This window comes from Netta rufina, assembly GCF_964035555.1.
Source record: "Netta rufina genome assembly, chromosome: 25".
NCBI lineage: Eukaryota > Metazoa > Chordata > Aves > Anseriformes > Anatidae > Netta > Netta rufina.
In genome coordinates, this window is record NC_140149.1 from 5,942,872 (window position 1) to 5,957,975 (window position 15,104).

Genomic DNA, 15,104 nt, shown 5'->3' on the forward strand with positions numbered 1-15,104 from the left:
GGCCGCCCCGGCCGGCGCCCCACCTCTGGCGCGGACAAGGCCGCCTTTCTTCTCTCCCTGCAGCCTGCAAAACACGCTGCTTGTTCCCGCCGTGGGAAGAGGCAAAGGCAGCAAATGCCAAGGGGTCGGGCTCAGTTACCGGCAAATAGCGAGCGGTCCCCATGCCCCCCGCGTGCAGGGCCGCTCGCGGGCTGGCGGCTCCCTCCGTGACTCCTGGAGCCGAGGGAAGACAAAAGCCCCTTTCTTCTGCGGGTAGGGCAGGGGCCTCACCTGGGAGGACGCCGAGCCCTGTGGCCCCTCGCTGCCCACTCAGCCCCGCCACAGCTGCAGGGTGCTGCTGCCCCCCCAACCACTCGCTTATAGGGCTGTGGGGAGCCCCAGTACCCAACTGGGAGCACAGCGGGGCTGAGCTCTGCCTGCTCGGGGGCACCACAGGGTGGGGACACCCTGCTGCTCCCACCTGCCCTATATGTGGGGCTGGATGCCAGCCACCAGGCAGTTCAGTGGCCAAAACCTGCCCAGAGCTGCGTGCTGGGGCAGCACAGAGCTTGGCTGGGGAGGGGACATGGTCAGGGAGCAGCAGGGACACGCCGACACCGGGCTGTCACCACACTGTGCTCTGCCCGTGCCCTGCTGCCTCCTGCAGTGCCTAAGAGCACGGGGGCAGGCGCAGGGTAGCTCTGCTGTGTCCCCCCCATCCCGGGGAAGCCAGGAGGAGCCCCTCGTCGCAGCTGGGCGCAGCGCAGGGTCCTGCAGCGTGGCCTTTCCCCGCTCCCAGCTGCTCGGATGAGTCAGGGAGGAAGCAGCGCGGCTGAGCTCCGGGGCGAGCACGCAGCGTCCACAACCTCCATCCAACTTGGCCGCCGGCTCCTTCCCCATCTGCTAAGGCACTTAGAGCGCTCTCACCCCTTCCCACACCCTCTGCCCCAGCAAACATGCAAACAACGGCCTCTCCTCACGCAGCTGGAGAAGGGGGAAGTGTGTCTGCAGCACAGGGCTGGGGGAAAAGGAGCTCGGGGCCCAGCGGGGGAGGCTGCTCCCCGCTGCTGCCTCCTGCCCCGAGCTGCCCCACAGCGCCAGGGCCTGGGTTCAGCGCAAGGCTCGGGTGTGGCAGAGCTGGAATAAAGGCAGGAGAGGAAGGCAGCGCACCCAGGGAGCTCAGGAGCAAGGAGCAGAACAGCAGAGAGCCCAGGGAACCCCAAAAATAACACACAGTCCCCACACAGGGCAGGGGGGATGCTCCTGCCGCCCATCCCACATGAGGAGGGGGCTCAGAGACCGCTCTGCAGTTGCTGGGACAACACAACGCACCCGGCAAAAACACCAGGAAAATCAGCTGCCAGACAGCTCCTGCGGGAGCCCAGGAATCCCGGCCGCACCCGCTGATCTCAGCGCTCCCGGGAAGTGCTCTGGCACCGCTGCAGTCCCCGGGGGCTTCGCACCTCCGAGGGCCGGGGATGCTGCGCACCGGGCACTGCCCTGAAGCAGCACAGGGAGGGCACGGCTCTGACTCCTGCCCTGTCCCCGCTGCTCCAGTTCATCCTCAGCCAGCACTGCGGGGCCGGGCAGGCAGCTGGCCGGGAGCACCGAGCTCCAGGAGGCTCCTTAGGGCAGCACAAGCAGAGACTTCGTCCTCTGAGCACGACCACGGCAAACGAGGGATTCTCATCCCACGTCCCAGCTCGATTCCCTGGTTAAGGGCTGGCCCCATCCCACCCCCGCAGCCGTTTTGCAATGCCGGCTTTTCCTGCCCGAAGGGGTTTTCCAGCCATCCCCGGGCTCTGCCGTGGGAAACGGCCCACGGGGGGGCCCCGAAGAGCCCGGCAGAGCCCCCCCCGAGCACCGAGGCCGGGGCTCAGTGCCCTCCACATCCCCCCCCCCCAGCCCAAAGCAGGCAGGAGATGCTCAGCCTTCCTTTTATAATACTCTTTTATTTGATTAAAGAATTTGTATTCTTTGTATACACTGGAATGTGCTCTATTCCCTAGGCCATTATTGTACAGGGTTACAAAAACGGGGGGGGGGGGTGCGGTTCTTCTTTAACGTTACCCTTAAACAAATTTAAGAAAAATGCTTCCTTGATGTTTGAACTCGACTCCATTTTAAAATCATACAGACAAGCAACTCTTGAACAGAACTGAATTAATAGGATTCGTCGTCTATTTCACTACAGAACAGGGTTTGCTTTCCCTCCCCCAGAACACATCACCTTCCCAGGGCAAGAATCAGGGTTTATTTCCTCACTGGCGCTGTTACCGGAGGAGAGACCGCTAACTTCTTTGGCAGAGGGCCCCACGGGAACCAACACACGCTTACTCTGACTGAAGCGCGCTCTCTGGAGCACGGTAAACGTGTTTTTAGGACTTGTGAGGACAGGACACCGTTAGAGTTTCACCTGCATGCTCAGCCCTTCCCTACAGCAGCAGCCGGGGAGCTCCCCTACAGCCCTCAGGCTGTTGGGGCAGCAGCACTGCCAGCCAGGGGGTGAGCAGCCCCAAACCAAGCAGGCTGGGTGTACTTTGAGGGGAGCACAGCTCTGTGGGATGAAATCAGTGATCCTACTCAGGCAGTCAGAGGAGGAACAGCGCTGGGATAGCAAACACTACAGCTGGGTGCTGCTCACGCTCAGCATGCTCTCTGGAAGCCACCATTCCCCTCTCCTCCATCACCACGCTGAGAAAGACCACTGGTTTTGGACAGATCCCAGCCCCACTCCCACTCTGACCCAGCCTCAAGGAGAAAGGCCCAAAGGGCTTCTGGTGAGCCCAGGATGAAGTCCACTGCTGTACGGTGGGGCTGGGTGGACAGCAAGGAACAGTGTGGGGGCAAAGAGAACTGAGCTGTGAGGCCCTCTTCCCCTACGCTCCTGTCAGTACCCCACCTTCGAAACAGAGATCAACTTGTTCCACTTGTGCCAGATGGAAAGGTCCAGAGAAGCACTGCGTCCTCGTGTGTTATCATCTTAATGCCTGTTTTCACCGTCAGAAGCAAGAGTTGAAGGCTGAGGAGAAATTAAAATGGCAGCACCACCAATGGAACAGCGTTTGATGATTAAAAAAGGAAGAGCGTGATGTCTGGCAGGCTCTGGGACTGAGCTCCGGTCGTCTTCATGGGAGAATGGGAAGTGTCAAAGCCAGGTTCTCTGCAGAGATCTCGTTCTTCTGCTAGCCAGTAAAAATCTGCCAAAGAAATTTGTAGCCTTTCCCCCCATGAACATGTCAATTCTCTGCCAAAAATGTCTGTGACCCAGGACACTGCAGATGGCAGGCAGAGCCATGTGTCTTAGCAGAGAGAGGGCTGCGGCATTCCAAACATTCAGAATAAACTTCGGCCTCTTTTTTTTTTTTTTAATTTAAAACTTTCCTTTGTGATTCCCCACAGCTGGCATTACAGGATTTCGTACTTGTCCACCACGAAGGTGGTTTCAGTAGAAAACCTTACAGGGCTGTTCCCATCTACCTGGGTCACTTTGGTAACCTGCGGAGATAACACACATTCAGTAGAGCATTTAACACCACTTCCCAACACAGCTTCCCAACTCTGACCATCTCAAAGAGGACAGAATCAACCCAGCACTTCTGAACACGTCAGTACGGTAAGAAAGATCTTAAAGATCTTTGTCCTGCGCCACAAACACAGCTGGACACTCTAAGGGAAGCTACAGCACAGTCTGCCAGTATCCCCAGTAAGCGTAGCTCTACGCCGTGACCGTACCTGTATGTTGCAATAGTTCTTTTTGGAGATGAAGGAGACTTGCACTGGAAAGAAGTCATTTGGCTGCCCTGCTATGCTGAACTCCAGGCTGCCACTCTTGTTTTTGGCATCTATCACAGGCAGGCACCACTCCAGGAGATTTCTCCGGCTGTCATGGCGATACTCGCCATCTATTTCCCCAATCACTGGGGCACCGACACCAGACCTACAGCAGGTAAAAAAAGCTACGATGCCTTACTCGCACAGAGCTAAGGAAGTGAACAAACCCAAAAGGCAAAGGAGCTGACAATACACAAAGGCACCTGTTAGCATTGCCCAGGCACAGAATGTTACTTACGGTAAAGGGATTGTGATGATCACATCGTTCAGTTCTAGGCTCTCCTCTTGCAACTCGTATTCAATGTTAACATCGCAACTGTTCTCGCTTTCTGATGGCCAGCAGTTAACTGGGGGCAGAAAACCAGTATGCTGTACCACACAATCTTTCTGTGCAGAACAGGCTTGCAAAAGATGATGTACTTCAAAAAGCACCGTAAAATCATAACCTCATAACCAAGGAATTCCAACTTAAAGAAAAGCTTTTTGTTTTCTTTAAGAACGTTACAGAAAATGGTCACTGGTAAGAACAGGTACTGTCCGATGGAAGACACGCAGATGTCTTCACCCCTTCACCCAGCACCTCACGATGTACCACGCTGTGGAGCCAGCCCAGCTGCTACAAGGCAGAGTACGAGCAGGCACAGACGAACATCAGCCCCTTCCAGCCAAGCTCCTGCACGTCACGCACACCCTTGCACTCACTTGTCAATGGAATGAAGGACTCTTCCGTGGTCTGCAACCTCCACTTCAGCACGCCCACATCACTGTTAATAGGGAATGATTTCTCTGGGTTCTTCAAACCGATCTGCGATTCTGCAGTAAAAAGCTTTTTGTCCACATTTGGGTGAGTCTGAAACGGGAACATAAGCCAAGGCTGTGTCAGCTACTGCAGTCATTTCAAGTATGAGGTGACAACCACACGTAGGTAATTCAGGTTCTAGTACGACAGCCCTACACATCCCCGAGTACTTTCCTCTGCAAAACAAACCTTGCTCAGCAGTCTGGCTACAGCACATCTACTTATCAGCCTGGAATACTGTCCAGGCTGATCTACCAGGAAGAATCCACCCCACTAACATTTTTACTTGCCACTGCACCAGATACTCCAGCAAGTCCTGGTATCTGGGGCAGCATCCTGGAGCTTACAGAACAACTCCTCTAAAAAAAAAAAAGATATCTTAATTTAAAAAATTTTCGTTTTTCTCGAGGAAGAAATAGCCTCCTACAGCATTTCAGCCTCGTGCTGTTGGAAAGAACGCTATCAAACCACAAAAATACTACTTCCATCAGCAATCTTTGTGTAAATGTATATATATGGCAGCAGCCAAACTCAATGCAAATATTCTCTCATTGCAATGGCAAATGGGAGCATCTTTTTAAAAGCAAAGAATTTTTCTAAGTTAATATTCAAGTTACACCGGAAAGACAGGAGTCAACACTGGGTTTGATTTAGTCTTTCAACTCAAGCAGCACATGTGGGAGCGTTGTTCAACTTTTTAATGAGATATGTCGCTAAGGAACCTACTACTGGATAAGTAGACATGCAGACAGACAACTATAGATAAGCTCTTAGCAACGAGGAGAAGGGAGCAATAGAGTGTATCAAAACACCAAAACATCCAGCACTGAAGAAGGTAACAATAATACAGAGGACAAAAAGGAAAGATGTTTCTCCAAGAATCTTCTTACACTGCTGACCATAATCCAGGGCTTCAGCAATTGTGTCAGATACAGCAATGTAAGGACACAAGTGACCCAAGAAGAAATAAACTTTCTAGATAATGAATGTTCTTCATTGGCACAGTAACTTGACTGTAGAACTCCTGTTCAACTACAGCTCAAATCACGTAATAAGCACCAAGCAACGCATCAGGCTGCTGCAAAGTTCACATGGAATCAGATGGCATGCCAACATGCTTCACTGGACAGATAAGGCTCTGAAGGCAGCAGGATAAGCGTAGGAGACCAGATCTCCCGAGTGAACTTCAAACTTTTGACCGTGAGCTAGCCCTGCATTTATGCTACAGTCATGTCTCGTGTGACTACTTCCATTTTCAACATGTTTGCTGAAAAGGCTCAGACAATACTTTGCCCCAGGGAACAGCAAAAGGATGTTCGACAGCACGAACACCAAACACTTTACCTGTAACTGCACTCCCCTCTTGTCTTCATTTTCTACGTGCAGGCGAATCCGTGCAAATTTTTCATCAGAGATGTGCAGCATGATCATGCCATGCAGCTCCATATTCTGCAACCCTCCGTCACGGCCACAAGTCAAGGAAATTTTCTCCTCTATTTTCATGTGCACACTGGACACAAAAAACAAGTATCTCAAGTCCTACACTTGGCATCTAACAGGCAAGGTGAAAAATTAAGTGTTCGGCCAGGAGAGGCTATATGCAACGAGCAGGTGCTACAACGAGAGTGAGGGTCCCAAACAGAACGACACTGGTAGCGTAACAGATGCATGCACTAATGATGCTCCAACACGTTAACTCAGGGGCACAAAGATCTATGGATACCAGTCCAAAAACACAGAAACCCACATGATAAACAGTGATACAGCACCTCGAGATGCTGTTCACTCAAAATCCCGCTACCGTACAGCAGCACAGCTCAGCAGAAAAAGGTTCTGATCTGCTACATGTAAAACAAACTCTGAGTACCTGTATCCTAAGCTGCAACAGGACAGGAACTATTTGTGTCGGGGTCACAGGAAAAATGGCAGCTACTTTAACTCGTTTGAAGGCAATATGCTGCAAAGAGACGCATTCCAGAAGGCACAGGAGAATTCCCAATCTCAGCTTGGGTACAGAGGAGGCACATCCATTTTAGCTAAGACAATTTCTAATCAAATAAGCTATCTTTTGTTGCTGTGCTTCCCCAGATTTTACCCTTCATCTTTCAAAATCGGAAGGCTAGATGAGCACACCGGCCTTCAATGGCAGGAAAAAGCCTGTGCTGAAAACTAAAGAGGAAGACAGCTCACAAAGCAACACGTGGATCAGAGAGAGTAGTAAGAAGACTGCTTCCGGAGCAAGGATAATACCTACCTCTCCATGTTAATGGGCGGTGCAAGAACTTTGGCTGCTTCTGTAGAGCGTTTGCCTACGGAAGTCATGATATTTTCTCCTTCTGATTTCAGTTTGTCCACGAAGTTATCCACCTCCTTCCCTTTAGCGCCAAGTTTCAGAGCTTTGCTAGGACCTGAAGGCCTAAACACAACGCACAGACATATTCAAGTCACATTCGTGGCAACAGTTTCATTCCTCCTCAGTCCCATCTTCAAGTGCTGTAACTTGACTATCCCAACAATTTAATATTCACCTCTAACTTTTTCTGGGGGGAGAACATGTACAGAAGAGAAGATCACTGCAGAAGAGCAGCGCCAACCTGGTGAGCACCAGCAGACACCAACAGCACCCAGGCCATAGGTGAATGCTCCCTCACTTACCCACGTCTACCAGCTGTTTTAGCACCTGTTCATCCACGAAGACTCAAGAGGAAGGCAACTGAAACCCTTTCTTTGGGCGTGTGGTTTTCAGACAGTGCTGATTCCAAGGAACATCTGCTGCCCACTGCACACTCACCTGGAAGGCGCTGGTGCCACTTTGGGCTTCTCCGTTTCAATGATGGTTTCTGTGATCATTGCTGCCGTTGTGCCCCCAGACACAGCTGAACTGCCAAAGCCACCAAAACCGGGTGCCTTTTTGCCCTGTCTCTCGGCATCCCTTCTAGCCTGCTGCAATTCCTTCGCTTTACGGCGCATCTCAGCTTTTGCTTCACGTTCCTGGGTCTGAAGTAAAAGACAAAAGGCTGGTGAGGCTTTGCAACCTCAGTCTTACTCTGTATAGCAACTAATACTAAGTATGATTTCTTATCAACCTTTTTTGAAGGAATAGGAAACGGGCATTTAGTTTACAGAAAACCTAAATAATTTTAAAATCCTGATCAAACTGGAGTAACATCTTCACATAAAAAGCATCACGTTCCAGAGTACCTCGTGCCAAACTCAAAATTATTTCTACTCACCTCTCGGACGGCTCGGAACACCTTTTCTTCATGCGAGTCCATCTCAGTGAAGGTCCGAATTTGGGCCAAGTTTACGTTCTCACGGTAGCCCAGGGCAACGATTTCATCAAAGGCAAAAATCAGGTCAAAACAGTGTTCAGAGATCTCATTCTCCTCCAAGGCTCGACAATATTCAGGGATCTAATTCGGGAAAAACATTTAAAAGGAGCATTCATATAAACAGACAGACATAACTTCCAGCACTGTCTTTCTACTGTTCCCAGACTTCACAGTTGTGCTAGACCCTCTGCAGAAGTAGCACATCACTGAGCTGCCTTTCATTCCTTTACACTGTTGATAAACAACAAGATGAGGTTTTGTGATTGTCAGTTTCTCCTCAACTAAAATATTTATGCAATCTTTTAACTTAGTTCTAACTTTGTAACTCACAAGAACATAAACAAGCAAACACTACGATGCTAGTTAACTTCCTGAAGATCCTTCAGCTGCAGACAGAAATAGATTATAAAGTTAATATACTGACAATCGCAAAAACTCATTACTTAGAAATGTATTTAGAGTACTGCTACGCTTCTCAAGCGCATTCTGTAAAGCCACAGTATGTTTAGAGAAAAATATAACTGTTATCTTAAGAATGCAGCCAATGTTTTACATTAAATTTGTAACTTCATCCCTTTGGTCTCACCAGTTAACGGGCAGCCGCGGGTTTCTTACATATAGTTAAAAAATACCACAGAAACTTCAAAGCTTAACCGTGCCCCGGGTCAAGAACAGGCTCTAGAAAATCTTGGTGGTAGCTGGAGGCAGACGGTACTTCAGCTCACCAACAGCTTCCCTTATAACAGCACTGTTTCAGGCTACAGACGTGAACTTTGCAGTGAGTAACCCGAAGCGTAGATCCTTACCACTCTAGAGAAAAGTCGGAGTGTTTCCAGGTCTTCCAGGATATTGCTGTTTTTGGTGGTGATCAGCACCATGTAGAGCTTCTCCATCGGCTGATACACGTACCGCACGCTCTCTGTCTCCACAAAGGTGTGCTGCTTCCCGGTGTTCATCAGTTTCGGGAAAGCTGCCAGCAGCCCCTCGATGCGGGTCCGGGTCATCTCCACGAACTGCCGCGAGACAATGGCCTTCCCCGCCTTCGTGCAGACGGCGGCCGCCAACAGCACCTGTGGAGAACGCAGACGGGGGTTCGCTGTGCCAGTCCTGGACACTGCCCGGCCCCTGCAAGCCTGACACAGCTTCATAGGTGCAAAGAAAGGTCAGATCTAGCTGGCAGTGATCTTCCACATTGAGCTGATTTTCCTGCACTAGGGTCTTTTGTGTCTTTCTATGACTAGCGCCAAGAATTTACCTATGTGCTATGTAGAATCAAAGCTCTCGGTCCTCCAGTCAGGCAGACAGAGTCAACCAACCCATTGCTCTATACACAGCGCATGACAAAACCCCAAAAGTGCTTTAGGCAAGGTCTAGGTTACGGCATTTTCTGTTAGCTCAGACCCAGCATAAAACTTACATTGAACTCCAGAATGTTTTCAAGTGTGACATTCCTTCCCAATGCCACGTTTACAGCCAAGGTGGGTTAATAAAACTTTGAGAGCTAGATTAATTACAGCACATGGATGACTCTCGTGGGCATTTCACAGATGCTATCGTACCAACAATAAAAAGGCAATAAGGCAACTGCTAATTTACTTTTTCTTATTTTCTCTACCTAGACTCCTTCCTGAAACTCCTCTCAAGGATTAGTTTCTTAATTAACTGTGCCAAGGTAGGACGCTTTCTGCAGCTGAGATCTTTGAGCTCCCCAGCCGTTTTCATTCACAGGACTCCAACAGCGAGAGCAGCACCAACAACTCCCAGCCGCAGGTGGATTTCCAGCACCACCTCGAACCCAGGCAACAGGCGGCCGAGCAACGCAGCCAGGCACCCTGGCAGAACTCTTTGCGTGTTGCCTGCACAGCCCCAGGCCCCTGCAGCTTGACAACTCAGGGACAGACAGATCTGTAAGAAAAGCGCCCAGAAATCCACCTCCTCTTTCTGAAACCTCTCCACACATTACCGGGGGCAGCGCCTCACCGCAGATAACGCCCCCAGCCCCAAAACCACCTCAGCGGGACAAAGGCGGCGGCCGCGGGCTCCCTGTGCCGGGAGAGGACCCCGAGGAGGGCCCCACAGCCCCCGAGGGCAGCTCCCAATCGCTCCAGCGGCAGGACGAGCCCCCGCCACCCGGCCCCGGCCCCCGGGCCGCTGAGGGGGCAGCGGGAGCCCCGCGGCCCCGTCAGACAGCACCCGGGGCCCGGGGCAGGCCGCGCTGTCTGGCGGGCGGCGCCGAGCTCCGGGCCAGGCCCCTCACACCAACGAAGGCTCCGGGCACGACCAGGAGGCGACCCCCGAGCACTGAGGGCGGCGTTGGGGCTCGCCCTTACCATGGCGGCGGCGGCGCTGGGCTCGGCGCTCGCTCCCTCGGCGCTCAGCGTCCCCTCAGGCAGCCCCACAAGATGGCGGCGCCGAGCCACGTCCCCAGCCGGAAGCGGCGCGGGCGGGGCGGGGCGCGGCGGGGCGGGGCTGGAGGACCGGGAGCGCGGCGGCGCCGCAGGGAGCTGCGGGCGCCCCCCTGCAATTCCCACCGCTGCCTGCAGGGGGCGCTGTGAGGGGCGCTGTGGGGGGGCGCTCTAGGCGGCTGGCGACCAGCGAGGCTGTTGCCATGGCGACGGCGGGGGGCGCCCCAGTAGGGCGGCGGGCGGCGGCGGCGGCGGGGGGCAGCGGGGCCGGGCCGCGCTCCGCCGCCCAGCACCGGGTGCTGGAGAACCGGCCGTACGACGAGAGCCTCGAGCTGCCCGCGAGCGATGAAGCCGGCAGCCCCAGCCCTCCGAGGGGCTCGGCCGGAGGTGTCCCGGACGGTGAGGTAGGCGCGGGGGCGGCCCGGTAAGGCCTTGTCCCTGTGGGGGCGGCCCGGTAAAAGGCCTCGTCCCTCCGGCCCGGCAGGACGCGGGGGCACGGCCCGGCCTCAGCGAGGATGAGGAGGACTCGGAGGAGTCCTCAGGGAGCGACTCGGAGGACGATTCGGAGGAGCACGGAGCCCCCCCGGGCGGGTGAGCCTAAAACTGAATAAATCGGAATAAATCACCTGGATGGGTGAGGCTAAAACCGAATAAATCCCGGTCCTGCCGAGCCCCGTTATGCTGGAGAGGCAACGGGGGCGGCTGAGAGGAGCCCCGCTTGTACAAAAACCCCTCCAAATTAATCTTTGCCTGAACATCTCTTCCTCCCTTTAGTGACTACAACCTAGCCGAGTGTGACTACCTGCAAGTGTCGCCCGAAATTAAGGAACTCTTCGAGTACATCAGGAGGTGAGGTGAAGGATTCGGAGCCAGCTCTTGGCTCTCCTTTGTGCCAAGGGTAAGTGTGGCAGGAAAGGTGTCGCCCGCTGTGCAACGCTGCTTGTTTTTTCCTTCAGGTACGCTCCAAAAACGATAAACATTGAGTACAAGCTGCTGCCTTTTATTCCAGACTTTATTCCTGCTGTTGGAGACATCGATGCGTTCCTCAAGGTACGGTATTTTCAGGTGCCTCCTGCCACACCAGCTGAAACCCAAGGTGACAGCGGGGTGAGACTGGCGGTCAGGCTGTGCAGCCACGAGCTCAGCCAGAGCGTCCTTGCAGCAGCGAGGGATCCTCGCCCTGTGCTGCAGGACAGGCTGTTATAGACACCTAGGAGATGGCACTTAATGACACTGGGAACTGGCTGGTCACTTTGCTGACCCCCCACATGGTATATATGTAATTTAAGGTGAGAGCTGCCTTCTTTGGGCAACACGTTGTACATTTCAGGTACCACTGTGCTAACAACTCCTATTTTCTCTTCTGTCAGAGCAGCATGCCTGCCAAGTCATTGTAGGGTCTGAATTTTAAACCATGGGGAGGCTCTTTACAAAACAGCTCCAGCATCCCCTACTCTGGGCTTCCATGGGGAACACATTCTGTGTTTACCTGCAGGTCCCACGTCCAGATGGCAAGCCTGATAACCTCGGCTTACTGGTCCTGGATGAGCCGTCAACGAAGCAGTCAGATCCCACAGTGCTTTCTCTTTGGCTAACAGAGAATTCCAAACAGCACAACATCACCGTGAGTCATGGAGACAGAGGGGATGTTTACTGCTCACTGGCTAGAGCAAAATCATTGCACTTTACTCTTACTTTTGTAACATGTATATATTTTTCTTTTGGTTGTCACTACCTGGTTTTACTCAGTGTTTTGTTTCCCAGCTGCTTTTCTGTCTGCAGAAATCAGTTGGTGTAGTGCAACTAGGAAAGAGAAGATATGGTTAATCAGGGGCAAACACAGGGTTTGCAAAAATAAAATAAAATAATTAAAAAAAAACACCCACAAAGTACTTCCAGATTTATATTTTTGTTTCTAGCAGCAGATAAAAGTGAAGAGTGTGGAAAATGCAGAAAAGAACCCCAAAGCCATTGACAGCTGGATTGAAAGTATCAGCGAACTGCACCGCTGCAAACCTCCGGCCACTGTCCACTACACCCGGTGAGCCATTTTATCAGCAGACCTCTTTCCTTCTTGGTACTTCTCTTTCCCTACGTAGTAGGGAAACTTCAAGTAGCTTACAGCTATCACTCACCACTTTCAATTCCTTGCAAGCAGTAACTCTGTAAAAGAAGAAATTCTGAACAAGTCAGGGGAGGCGAGACTTACTCTGACTGACTTGGGTCTCAGCTGCTATGACATCCCCTTCTGCCCAGACTCCCAGTTCAGAACAGGCCAGTCACTAAAGGAAGCAATGTTTCCAGCATCTTCCTTCAGCCATAGTGCTAAGCACAAATTTAAAGCTTAACCTTGTTTTAATGAATAAAAATATCCAAACTGGCACTTCAAATGGAGTCTGTCTCATTCAGAGCAATCTGGCAGTAGGAAGCCAGTTCAGTTTCTTGCATGTAATCCTAATTTTCTGTTTTTTGTTTTTTTTTTCCTTACCTTGCAGGCCCATGCCTGACATAGAGACCCTCATGCAGGAGTGGTCACCGGAATTTGAGGAGCTCTTGGGAAAGGTATGATACACAAGTGCTAGGTCATTAGCTCAGGGCATGGCATTAGAAACGATCTAACTTGAAACCTGGGTTTCTCTTCTCCTTCGACCACATTTACTTCATCCTTCTCGGTTGAGGTTAGTTCCTCACTTAACATTTCTCTCTCAGCAGAAGGCAGGTGAGCAGCCTGAATGCCTAGCTGCTGCCCAGGTAGCCTCTGTGCTAGGTCCAAGATTAGCACATGCTCTCAGGCCCTTGCTATTTGAGAACAGAACTAACACCCCTTTCTATTCCAGGTGGGCCTCCCAACTGCAGAGATGAACTGTGACCTGGCTGAATACGTTGACGTGATATGTGGTAAGCAGAGAGGAGGTAAGACCCTTTCTTACCCTCACTTAAAGGCAGCTGATTAGTCCTAGCCCAGGAACTGCCAACAAAGGGAAACATTCAACCTTGACAGACACAGAGGTAACAACATTACCTTAGGCTGCTCTAAAGAGGATATTCTGTCTGTCTGTTAACTCCTCCTTCTTCCATGAGCTTGGGTTTTGTCTGCTCTGCTCAGCCAGCTGATGAGAGCGAGCAGTTAACTCTCTTCTCTTCCAAGAGCCTAGGCAGCACTCTATGCAGGGTGGTGTAGTCCGTTTGCTCTCACGCACTTCTGCTCTTCTTTTAGCCATTCTGGACATCCCCGTGTACAAGAGTCGGATCCAGCCTCTGCATGTGCTTTTCTCGCTCTACTCAGAGTTCAAGAACTCACAGGTAAGCAACCCCAGCCAGGCACTGGTCTCTCAGGGGAAGCATTACAAAGCTTGTGCCCTTAAAGTTGGTCCTGCTGTTGTGTGTTTGTGAAGAGCGAGTAGACTATCCTGAAAGAGTCCAAAGAACATTTTCTAAGCTTCGCATTTCCCTAGTAGCTCAAACTACTGAGCACAGACAGCATGGTTAGAGCAGGGCTTGTGTGAGCCTCTGGCTTGCTGCTGAGCACACAGCTCACACGGTGCTAAAGTGGCTTGTGGTTTCAGCTACGCATACGCCCTAATTAACGAATCTCATCTTTGCACTAACGCATTCTTTCTCCTGCAGCATTTCAAGCCTATGGCTGAAGGGAAGAAGGCTAGGAGCTCTCCATCCAACACACCTTCACAAGGAGCAGAAGTGGAAGTATTGAGCTTCACTTGAAGCTTTGCGTTAAACCTTCATCTCTCGGATCGAGATCTGCTGCTGGACATAGAGATTTGACCAAAGCAACGCGTGAAGCAACGCAACATTTCAGAAGCGTCCCTTATTTTATAGATAGTGCAGAGCTGTTTTGCATTCATATGAGTCTTCATGTTTATAGCAGATGCTAATACCTTAATTTTGATTTGTCTCCACGGAGTACAGCATTAAACTCTATTCCAAATGACAAACTGTGCCACTGATGCTGCTGAACTGAGGTTTGCAGAGTGTAACACTGCAGCATGTAGGAATAAATTCCATGCTCTGACACAAAACTTCGATCTACCCCGTGCGTTCCAAGGTCTGATGTACTCTGGGGGCCTTGAGTCTCCTCTTCCCTTTACTGTACAGCCACTTTTTCTGTTCTCTGTGCCCTTTGCTGCTGCCAGCAGTGTCATTGCTTCCTTTCTGCTGCTTGTGCGGAAGGAATTGAGGAAAACCAGAGGAGCCCATGGGTGGGGGTGCTCTTTGCTTACCTCTCACTGCGTGCAGATGATGGAGGGGGTGAAACAGGGTGTGTTTGCCAGGGACCCCAGGTGGGTGACAAGCCGATGAGGTCAGTACATAAAAATTTAGAGGAGTTTGTACATTTGTTGCTCCCACTGGCTGTCTTAATGGAGTTCAGCAAAGAAAAAGAGGAGAAATAACCAGTGCAGCACCACACAGACACTTAAGTTGAGTTTATTGCTGTTGGGATGACTCTGCTCAGCCCCTGCCATGCTGGCTGCCCTCACCTGGCCCCGATCCAGCAGGGATGGACAGGTTTGTAAAGCAAGCAGGCCCTGAGTCTGCTAAATGAAGGCCGGTGCCTGGCCTTACTCGGGGAGGAATCACAGCACGAGCAGCTTGACAGAATCTTTTTAAAAAGCTTTGATGCATTTTGCTTGTAACAGGTAAAAACATGCTGTTTCGTTTGCAGGGAGCCACATCAGCTCCTCCAGGGTCAGAGCCCGGAGCACAGGTCCTGCTGCTGCACTTCCTGGCCTGGTGGCA

At 51.7% G+C, this 15,104-nt stretch overlaps 2 protein-coding genes across 2 annotated transcripts; one reads left to right on the plus strand and one right to left on the minus strand.

Moving 5' to 3' along the window:
* Positions 1–1,933: 1,933 nt before the first annotated feature.
* On the minus strand, positions 1,934–10,359 carry ARCN1 (archain 1). The gene is made up of 10 exons (XM_084301479.1): positions 10,275–10,359; positions 8,751–9,014; positions 7,846–8,025; positions 7,404–7,609; positions 6,867–7,028; positions 5,957–6,122; positions 4,516–4,663; positions 4,052–4,160; positions 3,715–3,919; positions 1,934–3,477 (listed from the first exon to the last, which is right to left on the minus strand). Exons 1-10 carry the CDS (start codon positions 10,275–10,277, stop codon positions 3,388–3,390), a joined length of 1,533 nt encoding a protein of 510 aa, XP_084157605.1. The 5' UTR covers positions 10,278–10,359; the 3' UTR covers positions 1,934–3,387.
* Positions 10,360–10,552: 193 nt separating this feature from the next.
* IFT46 (intraflagellar transport 46) lies at positions 10,553–14,256 on the plus strand (the record flags this gene model as incomplete). The annotated part of the gene is made up of 10 exons (XM_084301630.1): positions 10,553–10,753; positions 10,834–10,940; positions 11,124–11,198; positions 11,306–11,399; positions 11,845–11,973; positions 12,269–12,390; positions 12,845–12,911; positions 13,187–13,262; positions 13,567–13,652; positions 13,977–14,256. 10 exons carry the CDS (start codon positions 10,553–10,555, stop codon positions 14,070–14,072), a joined length of 1,053 nt encoding a protein of 350 aa, XP_084157756.1. The 3' UTR covers positions 14,073–14,256.
* Positions 14,257–15,104: the final 848 nt, after the last annotated feature.

Bases quoted from the DNA above. Each gene is read 5' to 3' on its own strand.
- ARCN1 (XM_084301479.1), bottom strand. The intron at 4,161-4,515 runs GTGAGTGCAAGG...TTCTGCCCCCAG, and splicing joins GTCCTTCATTCCATTGACAA to TTAACTGCTGGCCATCAGAA. The intron at 3,478-3,714 runs GTACGGTCACGG...TTATCTCCGCAG, and splicing joins AGAACTATTGCAACATACAG to GTTACCAAAGTGACCCAGGT.